We start from the raw sequence: 20,530 nt of genomic DNA, 5'->3' as shown, positions 1-20,530 counted from the left end.
TGACACGACTGTACAGTATATGAGTGATGGCGTTTATTTATTAATTTTGTCCTAGACAGACCGCTGATACACGACAGATTTTAATGTTTATGACAATCGTAAATCGCTCCGTATTGAAAGACGTTCGGCATCAGTGATCATGATTACTTGAGTGTTTTACTGCTTATTGCAGCTTACATAGTAGGTGAAGCAGTAGCCACAAGCGGCAATGTTATTTGTTATCTTGAGGCGAATAATCTGTTGGTCGTAAATTACAAGGCTTGAGGAGGACGTAAGAGTGGCAGTCTCCTGAAAGGTTAAGAATAATTTGTCGCCGAGAAAAGCAATTTGACCAGAATAATTTAATAGCAATTACCGCCGACGTCTTCACGTTCATTAATTGTGTTAGACAATTGTGTGGTTTAGTGACTAAGTGGCGTGCAAGGTATGGGTGGTAAAATGACCAGTGTTAGCGGCGGTGTACGAGGACGTGTTACATTATTCGGTGTGGCAGGTGGCACCTCTAGTTGAGGAGATACAAAGTGATTAATTAATATGTAAACAAATGAATATAATTAAAAGAGAGGCAAATATACAAAAGCATATTAAAAAGTCAGATGAAGCATATTTTTGTTTAATAAATACTATATATACGTAGGCTGGTGAGAAGACGTACTACTGAGGCGGTGGTGAGGTGGTGGTGTTGTAGAGGCGGTGGTGTGGTGGAGGCGGTGGTGTGGTAGAGGTGGTGGTGTGGTAGATGCGGTGGTGTGGTAGAGGCGGTGGTGTGGTAGAAGAAGTGGTAGTGTGGTAGAAGGGATGGTGGTGTGGTAGAGGTGGTGGCGACACAATATCTTTATAACTAAGCTTTTCTGAATGAACATGTAAGTTAGCACAATGGAAAGGTTCATAAACCAATAAATCTTAAAGTTACCAAAACCTCTACACATATAAGCTTAAAATTGTCAGAAAAGAGAATAACTGAGACGTATCAAGTTCAGTATCTTAACACTAGAGCTCAAACAGACTTGGTGTGTGGCTAAGTAAACTTGTATATATTTAAATTTCTGGTACAATCTTTATTATGATATGAAATAGGAAATGTTGTTATATAGCAAGACTTTAGTGTACAGGGATAGATGTGGATAAATTTTTCATAACTGCCTATTAATGGAAAATAAATTAATAAGGGAATAAATAAATACATTTAAATTTTGGGAGTATTTACGGTCCTCTGATAATAGTATATGAAAAGCTCACCCAAGTATACCATTATCTGACGGTCTCAAAGCTAAAGCATGTAATGGTATCCAGGCAGAACATGAGCGTATAAAAACAGTGGCAAATTCTTGACCCGGGCAGTTGTGGCGGGTTGGTAAGAAGGGAAGGTAGTGCGTCCGGTCAGCGTCTGTACAGAAAACTGGCCACTTTGTCCCAAACTTCAATTAATTAGCTGTTTTTCCCCGTTGTCCTGTAGTTTATTTAATTTCCTTCTTTTCTATTTATACAATTTTGATTTTTGGACTTGCCTACTTCACTTCAAACATAAGTACATTTTAACAAACCTTTTCAAATTGTTGAATGTAACATTTTCACACTTCCAAGACTATTGAGATCGGTTGTAAAATTTTGGACTTGGCGGGAACATAACACAACCTTGACGAAATATTCCTCAGTCGGTTCGTCTCCTCCAGGAGTCGGATATCTTAAAGCTTCCCCAAGGATTTAGTTTATCCATATTCCTCTTTCAGTTTTCTAGAAAGATTTTCTTACAGGGATCAAATATATAATCTTTCTCACCGATATTGCGAACAAATGTTTTTCGAAAAGGTTTCTTCCTCTAGGAATTACAGATCTTTAAATATTTCTCATCGCTCTTACTGTTAAATCTGTATAGCGGGTCTTCGCTATAAAGAAGTCTCAGCAACTTTAATTCGAAGCCTAAATATTTGAACTATCTCTTACGACTCCTGGTGAGACAAGCAGCATACGAGAGAATCAGCTAGATAATAGTGGTGGTAGTAGTAGTAGTAGTAGTAATAATAATAATAGTAATAATAATAATAATATCACTGTAAAATGTGAACCACCACACGGCCAGCAGGTATATCAGCCGTGGACCGCCCGAGGACACCAATAAAAAAACTTTGAGTTCGCTTTCAGCATCGCCCTCGGTGTTGTCCTCCAATTAATCCTCGAGGTCGTGTTCAAGATTCACCCTCGGAATCATCTCGGGGTCGACCTCGAGATCGTCTTCGGTGGTCGTCCTCGCGTAGTCCTCGTCATGAAATCTCTATATAGGATCTATTTCCTCTCGCCCTGGAGACTGCGCTCGATCACCCCGAAGACATAGGCTGGAACCTGGACCACGTCACTCCCGGCCCGCACCACCACCTGGGGATATATAGGGTTACCAGGGGTCAATAAGTCATATAGGGTCACCAGAGGTCATTAAGTCATATAGGGTCACCAGAGATCATTAAAAGTAGAGGTCACGAGATGTTATTATAGGTCATGAGGTGTTAGTAGAAGTTATGAAGGGTTTCTAGAGGTTGTGATGTGTTATTAGAGGTCATGAGTTTTTCGAGGTCATGAGGGGTTATTAGAGGTCATGAGGTGTTATTAGAGGTCATGGGGTTATTAGAGGTCATGAGGTATTATTAGAGGTCCTGGGGTGGTAGCAGATGTTATGAGGTGTTATTAGAGGTCACGAGGGGTTATTAGAGGTCATAATGGGTTACTAGAGGTCATGAGGGTGTTAGTAGAGGTCATGAGGTGTTATTAGAGGCTATGAAGGGTTATTAGTGATTATGAGGGGTTATTAGAGGTCATGAGGTCTTATGAGAGGTCAATGTGTTGTTTTTAGAGGTCATGAGGGGTTATTAGAGGTCAGGAGGGGTTACTCTTGAAAGTGTGAAATCGTTACGAAACTCTGGGTACAAACCATGTCTTCCTGTGGGCGTGGCTCCATGACGTCATCGTAAGAGGAAGCCAATAGGAGATTCTCAGCCTCTGTCTCGGTCGGGGCCCTGTACTGAGAGTTCCACTGTGTGTCGGCAGTTGGCCTACAGAAAGTACCAATATTGATAAATTTCCTGCTATCTTATCCGTTGAGTTTTAATTTTTAATGGCATATTAGCCAAAAATAGACATTTAAACGAGTAAAAGAGGTTACTGACCTGAACGATGATCGCTTCTCAGATACCATCCTCTTTGCGATGATCCCTCTGCATACTGGCGCGAAGACGAACTTTCTGGCGGAAAGGAAGAGTTGGCCGTCAGTTAGTGAGTAGCGGGCAGGCTATGAGGACGGGTGGTTGTGTTCCTCTTTACAGCAGTTTCACAGAACACAGCACACACAGCATGTACGAGTAAATCATGAACAACACAGTGATGACAAACATAGCACTCTTAACCCGAATGTCACATAACGCACATACGGTAGTTTATACACCATACACTGCAGACAACAGGGAATACTCACAGGAGCCAACAGAACACAGGTAACAGGGAACACACATAGCAGACGACAGGGAACACAGACGACAACAGGAAACAAGCAAACAACAGTGAACACACAGTTGACCACAGGGCATACAACAGACAATGGAGCACATACAGCAGATAAGAGGGAACACAGCAGACGACGGAACAAACAATAGGGAACACACATCAAACAGTGGAACACAGCAGACAACAGGGAACACACAGCAGACAACAGGGAACTCACAGCAGACAACAGGGAACACACAGCAGACAACAGGGAACACACAGCAGACAACAGGGAACACACAGCAGACAACAGGGAACTCACAGCAGACAACAGGGAACTCACAGCAGACCTGGTTGTTAATCATATAAGTATAAAGTTTGGCTCCTCAAAAACGGTGAGGCCAGCGCGGCGGTAACGCTGTGCACACACTAATGTGTACACACAATTATCCCGTGTACATATGCACAGGGATGATGTGTACGTGTATGTCCGCCCCAGACACCAAGTGCCATGCGCAAATTGAGCACAGACACTTTCATTTAAACTTACACACACACACACGAACTGATCGCTATAAGAACAGCCCAGTCCCAACCATTGTAAAAATTATCAATAACTTATAATCAACCAGTTTATTCACTCCCAGTCAATCTTACTTTTTGCACTGTCACTGTGTTGAAATGCCCTGTAGTTTGAGCTTCTCTCCACCTAGTTATTATATATCATAATTGTATCACTTATGTTTCTTGTATTTTATTTGTAAATCAAGAGACCTATTCCCCAATTATGTAACTGTATATTTTCAGCCTTCCGGCTGCCATGCTCTTTCAATAAATCGTTAATTATTAATATTATTTATTATTATTATTATTATATATAGGCCTACACTTTCAGCATACCAAGTTATAGATACACGTACGCATATACAAGTGTACGTCCACATATTTCGGGATATATGTACTGCACGAGTTATCCTGCAATTATTACCGCTACTAAATCCCCCCACACACCCTACGCACGCACTCTTACTCCAATACATCCACTCCCCCACACACACCCCAACACCCAAACACCCTCATCTCACTCCCATCATACTCCACAATCTTCCCCACCCTCCACACACACCCTTCCACATACCCACACCCTTTACACATCCACACCCCTTACACGCCCACACCCCCGACACACCCACACCCCCACCACACACACCCGCCACACCACACACCACACCCACACACCACACCCCCCACACCCACCACACCCACACCCACACACCCCCACCACACCCCACACACCCCACCACACCCAACAACACCACACACACCCACCACACCCACACACCACACACCCACACCCCACACACCACACACCCACCACACACCACACCCACCACACCCACCACACACCACCCCACACCCCCCACACCACACACCCCACACCCCCACCACACACCCCACACCTAAACCATCAGCAGCAATACTTTGACCAGCGAACCATGGTGATGAGGAAGCCTCTTAGAAGGGTCGCCATAATCTAGTTAATATCGTGGCTGTGGTAACCAACATCTTCTGCTCACTCGCTCACAAAATGGGTCAAGTCTATCACCAGTATCAGACCCCCCTTCCTCCTCCTTACCCCTCCTACTCCCCCGCCCTTCTTACCCCAAGCTGTCATTTTTTCTCCTTTATCATGTTATTTTTATTAGTTATGACTTGTTACATTACACCTGGACTTGAGAGACAGTGAAGTTTTAATATCAGTCTGTGCAGCGACAAATGATATTTACCTCGGTAGAAGTATATATATATATAAATTGATTTTTGTATGTGGATATGCTCATGTATACTGTATAATTGCAATACCAACTACTATATAAATGGATAGAATCATTATTTAACCTAATTAACATAACCTAATCTAATCAAGCTTTACCAACCTAATTAAGATACTGTTTGGCTATGTTATAATAGGAGAGGATGTCTAAATTGAAACAGGAAATTGTATTTATATGAATCAAATTTCATTACGTTTCAGTAGGAATGCGGCGGTCAATTGGATACAGTGTTCGCCTTCTGCTCCAAGGGTCGGTGGTGCGATCTCGGACACATCCAGTTCACCCAGTACAGGAGGCAACGCTATTGGCCGGAGTCGGAGTGAAGAACTCCTTGGTGAGTACAGTACAGGGCAGCTATTGGTGGACGCCCTTCACCATTCACCCCGAGTGAATGACATTGTAAAGTCTGTATAGTAGGCAACTTCAACTTTATTCAAATCAGAGGATTTCCTTGAAACGATTCAGGACTTTCCTAAATTAACATATAGCTGAACCCACCCGGGGAAAACCATATTAGACTTAGTTCTGTCAAACAGGGAGCACCTCATTAATAATGTCGACGTGGGAAGCAAACATCGATCACAAGGAATTAAGATTTAAAATAGCACTTTTTGTCAGTCACGAGAAAAATTCTATTGAGGTTCCAGATTTCCGCAGAGCAAACTTTGACCTTACATTTGACGAATAATTTTATTTAAAAAATATTATTGGACAAAATATAAAAATCAAACCCAAAGGCCTAAGGATTTTTCCAAATGTATCAAACCAAAACTCGTGATGAGATTGGTCCAATAGTCAGATACCGGCGAGCTAACTGATAACGAGGAAGATACTGTATAACCAATATTCTGAACAAATATTTTCCATCAGTTTTCACAACCGAAAACTTGATACCCGAGGCACCGACTATCTAGAGAGATAGTGAAGAAAATTGATTAAACCATTTTTACAGTAGTAATGACTAGTAACGATGTTGGTAAATAAATAGATAAACTAAAACCTAACAAGTGGCCAGGTCCCGACGTGATATTTGCCGGAGTATTAAAGGAATGTAAGGAAGAACTTAGTATGCCTTTAACAAACTTGTTTAAAATGTCATTAAAATCGAGCGTAGTATCAGAATCATCGAGGATAGCGAATGTGACACAGATTTTCAAGAAATTGGATAGATCACTATCCTCCAATTACCGTCCAATCATTTTAACAAATTGCAGGAACATTTCTTGAAGCATTTGTTACAAAGTCAATTCGAAATCACCTCGAGAAACAAATTGATTATTGATATTCAGCATGGCTTTACCAGAGGGCGTTATTGTCTGAGAAATGCAGGAAATTATAATTTTTTTCAATTGTTTTCGAATCAGTTGACGGCGGACACGATTATAACGTGTTTTACCTCAACTTTAGCCAAGTCTTCGACAGGGTCCCCCACGAAAGACTAATTCGTAAATTAAAGGCTCATGAAATTGGAGGGGATATTCTAAATTGGATTACCGCGTGGTTACAGGACATGAAACAGTCTGCATTAATGACACTAAATCCGATTGGGGTAACGTCACTAGTGGAGTACCCTAAGGCTCAGTACTTGGACCAATACTATTTATTATATAGATTAACGATATAGATATAGGCGTAGACTGTAATATAAATAAATTTGCTGTAACTAAATCTGAAGAGGACTGAAAAATTACAGGAAGGCCTAAACAAACTTTAATCGTGGTATGAAAAATAGCAGATGAAAATTAAGGTGGAAAAAGGTAAAGTAATAAAGCTGGGAAACTGAAACAGAGAAACCAATGAACATCCTTGATATGAAGAAATCAGACTGAGAAAGATTTAGGAGTAATGATAAGAAGAAATCTTAAATCAAGACAGCAATGCGTATACCCGTATGGTCGAAACAAGGCTAACAAGGTTTACTTGGGTTCATAATTATCAAGGAGTATCTCGCGGATGTAGACCTCACTGGGATTATGCGGTTCAGTTTTGGTCACCGTACTACAGAATGGATATCGATTCCTTAGAAAGAATTCAGGGGGGGGGGGTAGCAAAGCTAATCCCTGGCATTAGTAACCTTGAGTATGGTGACAGTCTAAATCATCTGAATTTGCACTCCCTCAAGAGACGTAGAGTGAAGGGCGATATAATCGAGATACAGTAGGTATACCCCTGTATATGGAAGTCAGGGTTAAACAAAGGCGATATAGCAAAGGTACTTAAACTATCTAACCAGGAGCGAACACGTAGTAATGGATTTAAATTAGACAAATTTAGATTTAGGCGCGAGATTGGTAAACGCTGGTTTGGAAAAAGAGTTGTGGATGAGTGGAGCAAGTTACCAGACACCACCATTATCTCGAACTCAATGGAAAGCTTCTATAGGTTGGACGGATATATGAGTGAGAGGGGTTGGGTGTAAACGTGGCTGTCTAGTATGGGCCAATAGGCTCGCTGCGGTTTTATCCATTCTTATGTTCCTATAAATGGGTACCCAAGCTTACAACTTGGGGAGGTGAAGGCGGTCGAGTGCAGTACTGGCCATGCTGCCCCCTTGTGTACCGAAGGTTTAGTATACAGTGTGCTGTATCCAAAAAGGTAATTTGCATTTTGAGGCTGAGTCTGACGATTATCTTAATATAATTAAATTTGTTATTATGTTCGTTTGTAACTTTCTATTATTACTGTTGCAGTTAATGTTAATTGCACAGGTCGGGTGCGGCGGCCGAGTGGATACAACACTCGCCTCCCGTCCTAAGGGTTGGTAGTAGGCACCCAGGGCATCCAAGTTCACCCAGCTATAAAGGGGTATCTAACTTTATAGTTGGGGAAGTGAAGGCGGTAGAATGCAGTGCCAGCCACGCAGCCTCTCTCTGTACCGAAGGCTTATTATACCGTGTGCTGTACTCACACTGTCCCTAACGACCAGTCAGGACTATGGGACCCATTTTCAATCGGATAGTTAGGGGTATAATTATTTCTCTTCACCTGTACACACATAATTAAACGTCCAAACAGGTAATGTGTATTTAAGGTAACGTTCATGAGCCAGGTAGGGAGAGGAAGGGGAGGGGAGGAGAAGAGGTGTGGGGAAGAGGGAAGAGAGGAGGAAAAAGAGGAAGATTTGGAGAGGATTGGACGGTGGGGGACAAGGGGAAAGAACGGTGGGGAAGAGACGAGGAGAGAGGGAGGCAAGAAGGAATGAGGGGGATGGAACATAAGAGGTAGAAGAGGACATGGGGAGGAGAGGAGGGAAAAAGTGGAGGTAAAAGAGGGAGGAAATAGAGATAAGGGATGGAAAAGAAGGGGAAAGGGGAAGGAAAAGGAAGAGAGGAAGGGATACAGGAGAAGAAAGGATAGGAGACGAAGGAGAGATAATGGGGAGAAGGGGGAGGGAGGTTGATGATTACAGGTAATAAGTCGCCAAGTCAACAGGTAGCTCTTTTATAGGGGGTGGGGTTGAGGGAAGGGAAAGTGGGGGGTGCATTGTATGTTGAGGGTCATCAGGGTATCTTCTGGAGGGGAGAGAGGGGAAGGGAATGGAGAGTCATGTTGATAGTGGAACCATGGTGAGAGGGGAAAGGGTGTGTGTGTGAGAGGGAGAAAGGGAGATAGTGTGTGTGAGAGAGAGGGAGTTAGTACAAGGGAGAGTGGGTGATAGTGTGAGGGAGAGAGGGAGATGGTAGGAGGGATGTGTGAGGGGAGAGGGAGATAGTGTGAGGGAGAGGGTGTGAGGGAGAGAGGGAGATTGTAGGAGGGATGTGTGAGGGGAGAGGGAGATAGTGTGAGGGAGAGGGTGTGAGGGGAGAGGGAGATAGTGTGAGGGAGAGAGGGAGATTGTAGGAGGGATGTATCTACTATATTTTGTCTATTACATTTTGTCTAAAACATTTTGTCGACTCCACGTTTAGACAATTAAATACTTGCTGTTTAAGAACTTGGCATGATAGAGGCCTTAGTGTGCGGAACAGTGTCAGGTAGTGGAGGTACAGTGTCAGGTGGTGGAGGTACAGTGTCAGGTAGTGGAGGTACAGTGTCAGGTGGTGGTGGTACAGTGTCAGGTGGTGGAGGTACAGTGTCAGGTGGTGGAGGTACAGTGTCAGATGGTGGAGGTACAGTGTCAGATGGTGGAGGTACAGTGTCAAGTGGTGGAGGTACAGTGTCAGGTGGTGGAGGTACAGTGTCAGATGGTGGAGGTACAGTGTCAAGTGGTGGAGGTACAGTGTCAGGTGGTGGAGGTACAGTGTCAGGTGGTGGAGGTACAGTGTCAGGTGGTGGAGGTATAGTGTCAGGTGGTGGAGGTACAGTGTCAGGTGGTGGTGGTACAGTGTCAGGTGGTGGAGGTACAGTGTCAGGTGGTGGAGGTACAGTGTCAGGTGGTGGAGGTATAGTGTCAGGTGGTGGAGGTACGGTGCCATGTGCCCTGTGAGGTACAGTGTCAGGTGGTGGAGGTACAGTGTCAGGTGGTGGAGGTACAGTGTCAGGTGGTGGAGGTACAGTGTCAGGTGGTGGAGGTACAGTGTCAGGTGGTGGAGGTACAGTGTCAGGTGGTGGAGGTACAGACAGTGGGAGAGGGAGGTCAGGCCAGGTACTTACCGACAGTCTACGGCGTTGGTGTATGCTTGGAGGCAGGCGAGTGTGGTCAGCAACACCACAGTGGTGAGTCTCACACTTAGAAAAGCGCTCGCGGCCATCGTCTGGGGGAGAGATGTTATTATAGTACAGTACAGCACACACACACACACACACACACACACACACAGAGTTTTATCGGTGCGACTAAAGTAATCGTTAGTATTGCCTCAGTGTCCAAGCTAATAGATTTCAGATTTGCCCCCGAGGGGGCTAGTTTATTGGGTACCCCCTTACATCCTGTGCAAGGTGAAGCGCAGAAGCGTTTACAGCGCTCAACAGGGAAGTATGAAAAGTTCATACTTGCCTTTATGACTCGTACATTAAAGGCGTAAAAGCCTGAAGGGTCATAGGTTCTGTCAAGTTACATAAAGTGAGAGAATGATGAGTGTGTGGGGGGAAAGTTCCTGGTACATTTTATCTGTTTATGGCAAAGAGTGGCAGGTCCCTAATAATGTCAAATGCCAGGCCTGTGACTAGGAGGAGGGATATCTGGTCTGGGAAGGAAGAGGTGTTGGTAACGGCTGGGGACCTATAGGAGGAGGTCATAGGGCAAGTGAGGATGTAGTGAGAGAGGGTGTGAGAGTCGGGTTGGCCACAAAGTTTACAAACAGTGCGGTGAGGCTCAGGGTTGCCAATGTACTCCCATAGGTACCTGTACCCTAGTCCAAGCTAATAGTGAGAAACACGTGTTGGTTACTACCGCGGGCCCTCCGTGGTATGCTGAGAGATTTTGAAACCGTAAATGCATAATAATGACATGAGTTAAAGCAATAGTTATAATATTATGGTTTTAATAATAAGAAGCAGTGATTGTTATTTCTTCTTGTTATTATTAACATTAGTGTTAACCTTTTGCCCTTTTCATTATTAATCAACAACTGTTAATTATCATCTCCGTAACTTCTGACAACAGGAGAGGACAGCAGGTAACACAAGTCTATATAATTATTATTAGTTCTTGTATCTCCAGGCGACATAGGCGTACTGTACACACCAACATGCATTGGCTCACGACACAAGAATAAGCGTATAATTAATTAAGATGAAGACTCGACAGGATTACAGGAGCACCTACTTAAGCTTTTAGTGTTGACGGAAAAATGGTAAATGCTGCTTAATGTAGAGGAAAAGTTAAGTTTTTAGGCAGGGAAAGGAAAATAGTGGAATTAGCTATCAGCTCAACAATGAAGATGTAGAGAAATACGTTTAGTAAGGATCACATACCAAGAGAACAACGTATTTATGTACGTATTAAGGCTAATTTAGTATTAATGTTTTTATCTAGCAGTCTTAATACCATGAGCCATATTTTTTTTTAAACTCGGGTTGAAACACGACGACCCTCTTCAACGGAAGAGAATATTTAAAACTCCGGGCGTCAGTCTCGTTAGTAAAGACCTCACCTGCCATAAGCTGTTTAGGTTGGTCACCGCTCTATAGAATGGATATAGATGCTCTTGAAAGCATTCAAAGGAGGATGACAAAGTTAATCTCGGGCACTAGGAGCTTTTCATACAGAGACTGATTAAAAATAAATAAATTCTATTCCCCGAGAGACGTAGAGTGAGGAGCGATATGATGGAGGTGGACAAATGAGGTTAAATACAGGTGATATAAATAAGGTACTTAAACCATGCTATCAAGACAGAACTCGTAACGACGGGTTTGAATAAATAATAGATTTAGAAAGAAAATAGATAAACAGTGATTTAGAAAAAAAGTTGTAGATAAATAGAACAAATTACCAACTAACATCTTTCATTCAGTCACTCTGGGACGATTCAAATATACTGTACTGTATAGGTTGGACAGATATACGAGTGATAATGACCCACGCGGGCTGATACGCTTATTAGTCTCCTTTACTTACATTCGATTTTGGGGGAAAGAGAAACGTTAATTAAGACATATTAGTTATTGTGTAAGGTGAACAAGGTGCACAACCCAAGGACACAATATACAGTACTTTAATGAATCTCTGTACAGTAAAGTGGGCCTCACTACAGTACGTCTTACCCAATGAGATAATTACACCAGCAATATTATTACTTTAGTTCGCTGTAATGAACACCGGATATAAACCCTTACCTTCATTAACAAGGGAAGTACTGTAGCCTACACCACTATACCCGTGTATATATATATATATATATATATATATATATATATATATATATATATATATATATATATATATATATATATATATATATATATATATAGAAAACACCATGTACTGTAGATACCGGTAATGAAAATACAAAGAATATCATCATTAGTTCATTACTAACCTAAGCTAATTTAGGTATGGTTTGGCTTTCTGATGATGGCAAACGACGTCTATAACGAAACAGCAAATTGTACTATATACATTTTAATTTCCATCAAGTTGCACCAATAAAAAGAAGAAAAAAATCCTTATTTGGCAAAATGGTAGTTGCTTTTTAAAGCTCAATCGGCGATTGAGTCCATACATCCCTGCATAATAATAACAACATTGACGGCAGGAACAATATTGATAAGAATATTACCGTAATAATAATAATGCTAATAATCATAATAACGGCGATATTAATATAGAGACAATAAATATAAAAGTAGTAATAGTATTATGGATGTTAATAATAATAATAATAATAATAATGCTCCCAGGGGTAGGACGAGGCGTCATTAATCATGTGTAAACCAGGCCACTCGGAACACCCTGATGGCGGGTCGCTGACAACTGAGTCTGATCTTTAAATTTACTCGCAAAAATAACTCCCTTCATCGATATGTTAAAAACCTTTTTAATAATAGAAACAAATTCTATATCTATGAGGCTGGACAACACCTTTAATTACGATATTAAATACATCTTAAGTAGTAGTAATAGATAAAGGAAACCAGTATAATATGAAAGATAGATAACATCTTACATATACCTATTGAAAGATTCTCATAAATAATAATAATAATAATAATAATAACAATAATAATAATAATAATAATAATAATAATAAGTGAAAACATTTTCAATAACCATCACAAATATTTTTTAAGTAAATTATATATATATATATATATATATATATATATATATATATATATATATATATATATATATATATATATATATATATATATATATTAATGTTTGTGTGTTGTACTGTTGTTATAGTGTGTGTGTGTGGTACTGAGGTTTGCGTGTGGTGCTGAGGTGTGTGGCTAACACACACACACACACACACACACACACATACACACACGGTCATCGGTCTGTATCAAGCAAGACAGGTACTTTGGAAGGCGTGAGTGTCTTCGGGGATGTGAGGGCGTGGGGGAGGGTGGAGACATATTGAGGGCGTGGGAGAGGTGTAGTGTCAGGTAGTGAGGGCGTGGGGGAGGGTGGAGACATATTGAGGGCGTGGGAGAGGTGTAGTGTCAGGTAGTGAGGGCGTGGGGGAGGGTGGAGACATATTGAGGGCGTGGGGGAGGGTGGAGACATATTGAGGGGCGTGGGAGGTGTAGTGTCAGGTAGTGAGGGCGGGGGGGGGTGGAGACATATTGAGGGGCGTGGGAGGTGTAGTGTAGCAGGGCGTGGGGAGGGGTGAGGGCGTGGGAGGGTAATGTCAGGTAGGAGGGCGTGGGGAGGGTGGGGGACATATTGGGGCGTGGGAGAGGTGTGGTGTCAGGTAGTGAGGGCGTGGGAGGGTGGGGAGACATATTGAGGGGCGTGGGGGAGGGACATATTGAGGGCGTGGAGAGGTGTAGTGTCAGGTAGTGAGGGCGTGGGAGAGGTGTAATGTCAGGTAGTGAGGGCGTGGGGGAGGTGGAGACATATTGAGGGCGTGGGAGAGGTGTAGTGTCAGGTAGTGAGGGCGTGGGGAGGGTGGGGACATATGTGGAGGGCGTGGGAGGTGTGAGGTGTCAGGTAGTGAGGGCGTGGGGGAGGGTGGAACATAGTGAGGGCGTGGGAGAGGTGTAGTAGGGCGTGGGAGGTGTAGTGTCAGGTAGTAAGGGCGTGGGAGGTGTAGTAGTAAGGTAGTGAGGGCGTGGGGAGGGTGGAGACATATTGAGGGCGTGGAGAGGTGTAGTGTCAGGTGGTGAGGGCGTGGGGGAGGGTGGAGACATAGTGAGGGCAGGCGTGGGAGGGAGGTGTAGTAAGGGCGTGGGGGAGGTGTAGTGTCAGGTAGTAAGGGCGTGGGGGAGGTGTATAGTGTCAGGTAGTGAAGGCGAGGAGGAGGGGTAGTGTCAGGTATAGTGAGGGCGTGGGGGATGGATAGTGAGGGTGTGGGAGAAGAGGCGTAAGGTGGTTATGTCATCTAGTGAGTGGAGGCGTGGAAGAAGGGGGCGCCGGGGCGTGGGAGGAAAACGTCAGGTACAAGTTAGAAAAACAGAAAACTAATGACATAAGTCTAACGCGTCCTATAGGTAGTCTCTTGCCACACGTCTTCAACACCCTCGAACATTCTGTACGTCGGATACACTGAAGTTGTCGTACACATGAGCGGGAAAAAATGGGGAGAAAAAAGTAAAAAAAAAAAAATTATAGACCGCGAGTATACAGGAAGTCAATATAGTGGTTAGTGAAGAGATGCTGTAGATTTGTTTACTCTTACGTATTTATTATTTACCATATATATATATAATTATCAAACAATGAATTAATAGACAAAAGACACCACACTAAGAGAGATAGAGATTACTAGGGTAAAACTGTTACTTGTATTAACTAGGACTTTTTTTTTACGGTAGTCTCCAGTACAGTATATGATCCGTTGATGTTCTATTAGTGTCACTGTAGAGAGGGAGAGTGATCTACACACACACACACGGATATGACACGATGAGATATGGAGGAGATAGTCTCAGACGAAGTGAGAAAGAAAGAAAGAAAGAAAGAAAGAAAGGTCCTCATAATGAGAGACGTGAAGCCTCTTTAGTCCTGGCTCAAGAAACAAGTCAAGGAAGGGTCGAAAATCCGATCGATCTTCTGTCTTCCAATATTCGTTAGCAGCGGCTCTCTCTCTCTCTCTCTCTCTCTCTCTCTCTCTCAGAACCAACACTTAACTAGCACAGTCACCAGATGTGTATCCCACGATACTGTACAGTCAGTAGGTGTGTCTCACGATATAGTCACCATCTGTCTCACTATGTAATCAGATTGTTAATTGCTCAGGCGACCACAGGAGAGAGTGACATGACGTCTCCGGTTATGGTAGACTAGAGTCCTGGCGCAATGTCGACGCCATTTTTCCCCGTGCCTTTCGTAATTAAAAGTGAGAATACAAGGAAACTCGATCAATAATCAGCATTTTTAATGATCAAGAGAGAGAGTCAGATAATTGAATCTTACATGAACAGCTGGGAGAAAAATCTAACCTACGATCTTTTCCAGAATGCTTCCTCAAAGCGACGTACCGTAACCGCTTCTACAAAGACTGTCTCACCGTAACATTTAGGTACTATACACTCTCACATCAAGATGTACGTGGGAAAATCACCCCTACTGCACGACCTGTTTTGAGAATCTGCAGACCGCAATGATCTATAAAATGCTGCATAACTTTCTATATTACAAGCTGGAAACACAACAGCTATATAATAGAGCTAGAAACGTAACATAATAGACAATAGACTAGCCAGGTTTGGTAAGCTGATGACGCAAGATGGTATTAATCTCCAGCTTTCAGCGTAATCCGGTCGCTCGTTGGACCTTTCTAGGGGGATCAGCTTGTTTAAAGTGTGGAGGGCGGCGAGAGGTTAATACAGTAGCTTGGGATAATACTTGATGGTGGAGGCTGATGTTGAGGAGCCACTTAACGCTGCCCCCGCGGTCTCTCACAGCCTTTGTGGGCCGCCCCGCCTGCATACTTACCTACAACACAGCTTACACATGAGACACCAAGGAAAGATAAACACATAGGAAGGGAGAGACGAACACACACACACACACACACAGTGCGTGTGTGTGTGATGTGGTTTCGGGATAAATGATATATACAGTATACAGTAGGATTAATTTCCATATCCTTTTATTTCGAAAATTCAAACGGACTTGTATAAATAGCCGACCATGTAGAAACTATATATGATTAGCATTATTACTAATCTAGGTAGAGTTTGCTTGTAAAGGACGAATAAAATGAAATATAGTAAATTTTACCAAATATGAAATAAGAGAGAGAGAGAGAGAGCTCAAGTACAGGTGTAGCGTCCCCACCAAACAACACAATGCCGTGATCACACCTAATGTTGCTACTCACCTGTGATGGGTAGGCGGTGTGGGAGTCACACACACACACACACACCGAAATATAAATAATGAATACTAAATACAAGGTTTAATAGATACTGTATATAGGTATAAGTATTATTAAACTAAAATATTAACATTCAGTATATGTATAAAAAACTAGCTTGTCGCCAGCTTGTCGCCATACGCAAAGCTATAATTTTCTTAACGCTGACGGTAAGATATTTTTGAACACCGTCTAGGATAACAATTATTTGATTCCCTTGAACAAAATTTAAGAGCACAACTTTCAAACGATAAACAAAGTTGTCAGCACTGGCCAGCCGCTATGAGATCCGCCAAAATTTGAATATAAAACCATTCAAGATTTTTGGTATATACAATGTTTATCTTATTTATAGGTAGCGGGGAGAGAGCGAGGGTGGCGGCAACGGGGGGAGGTGATTGGAAGGTAAGATGGATTTAGGTAGGGGATAGGTAAGGAGGTGGGGATGAAGCAGGGAAGGAGGGTGTATGTGTGGGGGGGGGCAGACGGAGGTATTGGGGACGCCCTGCTTCCCCAATATTGCTACATTAATATTCCTTCTAGTAGTCCCTTCCCGTGTTGGCTGGATTTCCCGGGAGGTGGCCATAGTGGCATCAGTCAGGCTGCCTCCCGCCCTGTCAACAGTTCCACACAGGGCTGCCACCTTTTCTGCATAATAAGGCCTGTCACCTTCCCCTCCCCACACACAGACAACACTGCCCGCACAGTTAACTCACAGCATCATATTTTGACTTATAATGATAAGATGCTATATGATAATACTGTAATAGGATGCTCTATGATAGCAATATGGTGTTATATAATGATAGGCTAATAATAGTAATAGTAATGCTAATTAATGGTGCTCTAAAATAATAGTATGGTGGTGGTGGTATTATGCACTAATCAAGATAATTATAATGGTACACGAGTAGTGTTGGCCCAGCGGACCTTACAGTAAGCTAGCTGGTGGTGGCAGGAGAATTACAGAACACGATCTGGATTCAAACCCGTGCATGGCCCCACCTCGACACAGGGGAACGATCACCGGCGCGTCACCTTGGTAACAGATCTTTGTAAACTGTCAGTCATTCTTGTTTCTAGCTTGTTGAGAGGTGTGTTGGGTTAAGCCTGTGACACTCGCTGGGTTTTTTTTTGGGGGGGGGGGGTAAGTCCATATTATTAGTACCCGGACCTGGAATCTAGTTAATTCATCTTTAACTAATTTCAATCATCCTAACTATTCCTTAGTCTTGACTCACCCCGAGCTTAACGAACCCCTAACCTAACCTAAACTTCCTTTAACCAAAGTTACTCTTAGTATAACCTAACCCAACCTACCCAAAACCTAACCAAATCTGTGGTTGTAACATATAATGAAAATTCGGGGTCCAATTCTAGAAATAAGTTTAGCCTTGTTGTCGGAGGCTTGAGCTGCCACCACCGACACCGGCGGTAACTCCTTCACTACTGGACGTCACTTGTAATATTTTATTCAGATGATTTTATTCGGCTGAGAGAAACCCCTGCCACTCAATAGATTAAAACCAACCTCGAGTTAGTGCCTTCGAGACGGTACGAAAAAGTGTTCTAAAAAACCCCTGCAGAATAAAATTAATCCCCTCAAGATGTCCATAGCACTTGTTACTGTTGATAGTGTAGGTGTGTGTGGCCACTACTACATACCTGTCAGGTTTGTGTTAATTTTGCCGTTTGCCAGCTTGTACACAATGATAGTATTTAAGTTATATTTTTGTCTGTTTTTTTTATGAACTACAGTCATATGATACACAAATCTCCCTGTCGAGGCACTTAATTTCATAAGAGTTATTATAACTTGTGAACTTTGGAAGCCAACAATAAGATTCAATGTATGGAAGGGATAGTTATGTCAGCTTATATATGCTCTAATCAATAATCCACAATTGTGAATGAAACCTTTAGATGTTTTATTTATATTTCAGTAAGACCTTTCTCGTTTGTCGTTGTACTGTATTGTATGCGTAAATAACTTGGTCAATTATGTCCGCATTAGATCCACATATTTAATCGCAAAATTAATTCTAATGTTACCATTTTTTTTACTTACAACTCAACATTTACGGCAGTTCTCTATGATGCACTGAAATGGATAGGCTTAAGTTTAAGCTTACTTAAGCTCAGAACTTGACCACAAAGCGGGAGAATCTGTTGCTTACCACACCCGCTTGTAAACAAATGATAACGTCATCACGGAAGGCTCTCATAAAGTTAGTCAGACATGGGAAGCCACATGGAGGAGACACGTGGGGTTTGTTTACTACCAAAATTGTAACCAATTGAAGTTTGGATGAGGTTGATGGGTCGTCCCTAGGAGGGTGCGGGGCCCGGGGCAACTCAGCCACTGCGGGGCCCCATAAAATATATATATATATATATATATATATATATATATATATATATATATATATATATATATATATATATATATATATATATATAAGGAGTCAGATTATGCGGTCAGAGGAAACCACCCCAACCAACCCCCATGGGACTGTCGCTATGGATGGTAAGGTCACTGTTGCAATGGTGGCGTAAGCCGTCAGGTCAGATTAATCAGTCAACAGGTAATGTGTTCGAGGTCACTGGGTCTAGTGCTGGGCCCCGCGGGGGCCCCCCACACGCTCGGGGCCCCGGGCGGTCGGGCCTGTTCGCCCCCCCTAAAGGACGGGCCTGTGGGTGGAGCTGATTTTTTTGGAGCTGGAGAGGTGATGGGGTTATTAACCTCCATTATTATGCTGGGGTTATATCTTAGGTTGTTGCTGGGGTTAAGAGGTCGGTTAGCTTGAGGTATGGGGCCTCCGAGGGGTGAGTGGGGGGTCTACGTCTCTATGGATTAATCGCTTAATGGATGAGGAGCGACACTCAGGTTTCTGTTTGTTGCCGTCCACTGCCCTGCTCTCCCCCTCTTACACCCGTCCTGGCTCCAGGATCACCCCTCTTACTCTCCCCGCGCACCTCAGTCACCTGTCTACACCTCACTCTCCTTTTACACGTATTTGGTTCGTTCACACTTGGCTAATGCTTCAATCTAAGTCCAATGACTAATAAATATTAAAATAGGTTAATCCCTTCCCGCACACTCGAGGTCAACAGACTCGGAAAGAAACACAAGGATTATCTTACTAGAGAACATGGAGCGTTTATGACTCGTGTAAACACTTATGGCCATACTTACCTCTCAGTGCACCACCAACACGAAACATGTATATATATATATATATATATATATATATATATATATATATATATATATATATATATATATATATATATATATATATATATATATTTATGTTGCCTCTGAAGATGTCTTGAATAAAGACGAAAGCTAAAGTGCTCCGTTGTTTCCCTTTTCCCGTGTGATTTTATCAAGATATATTATACTGTATATATATATATATATATATATATATATATATATATATATATATATATATATATATATATATATATATATATATATATATATATATATATATTCAGTATATATATTTCACTAATCACTTTCTATCTATATCCTCTTTTGGAAACTTCTTAAGTGGTTATTGACGATCATGTAGAATTAATAATTGTAGATCAAATTTAATACAAATTATAAGTAAATAGTTTCATAAAAAACCTAACCTAACCAAATCTACTTTAGGTATAATTTGGCTATCCTGTGATGGTAAACGATGTTTTAATGAAACAGGATATTTTACAATATGCGAATTAATTTCCATTATGTTATAACAATAAAAAGAAAATGTTTTCTCTATTCGATAAAAACTTGTTTCTTTTCAAGGCTTAATCGGCGATGACCCCTCTTTACCATGTCAGTGTTCAATGATATAAAGTAATGGGTCATTGAATAAGCGATAATAACATTTAAAAGAAGAAAATAACGAAAAGATTTATAACAAATATTAATGCTGCTGAATAGACAAGAGGATAAAGGAGACCTAATAGTGTGGTGTTACATTGTACACTTGTGAAGCCGCCCGTGTTATTGACTGTGTGACACTGTTGGTCCATACCTGGCCCATCCCACCCATACTTGGCCCACACTAGGCCCACCCTGCCTACACCTGGCCCACCCTGCGCACATTTGGCCCACCTTGCGCACACCTGGCCCACCCTGCGCACATTTGGCCCACCCTGCGTACACCTGGCCCTCCCTGCCTACACCTGGCCCGCCCCACCTACACCTGGCCCACCCTGCGCACACCTGGCTCATACACTGCATGGTATGACTAAACGTGACAAGTCAGGCCTATATGCTTTATGACTCTAGTATGACAATATATA

General features: G+C 42.3%; 1 protein-coding gene across 1 annotated transcript in view; it reads right to left on the bottom strand.

The window, feature by feature from the left end:
- Positions 1 to 747: 747 nt before the first annotated feature.
- LOC121872960 overlaps positions 748 to 20,530 on the bottom strand; it is a 39,472-nt gene continuing 19,689 nt past the window's right edge. The window contains exons 2-5 of the mRNA XM_042376106.1: positions 9,900 to 10,000; positions 3,159 to 3,233; positions 2,924 to 3,044; positions 748 to 2,373 (exon numbers count right to left, since the gene is read on the bottom strand). Coding sequence (XP_042232040.1) covers positions 2,284 to 2,373; positions 2,924 to 3,044; positions 3,159 to 3,233; positions 9,900 to 9,997 — 384 coding nt within the window. The 5' untranslated portion in view covers positions 9,998 to 10,000 and the 3' untranslated portion in view covers positions 748 to 2,283. The remainder of the gene's footprint in view (positions 2,374 to 2,923; positions 3,045 to 3,158; positions 3,234 to 9,899; positions 10,001 to 20,530) is intronic.

Source organism: Homarus americanus, unplaced genomic scaffold, assembly GCF_018991925.1.
Source record: "Homarus americanus isolate GMGI-L3 unplaced genomic scaffold, GMGI_Hamer_2.0 scaffold11022, whole genome shotgun sequence".
NCBI lineage: Eukaryota > Metazoa > Arthropoda > Malacostraca > Decapoda > Nephropidae > Homarus > Homarus americanus.
This window is presented reverse-complemented; position numbering and strand designations above follow the sequence as displayed.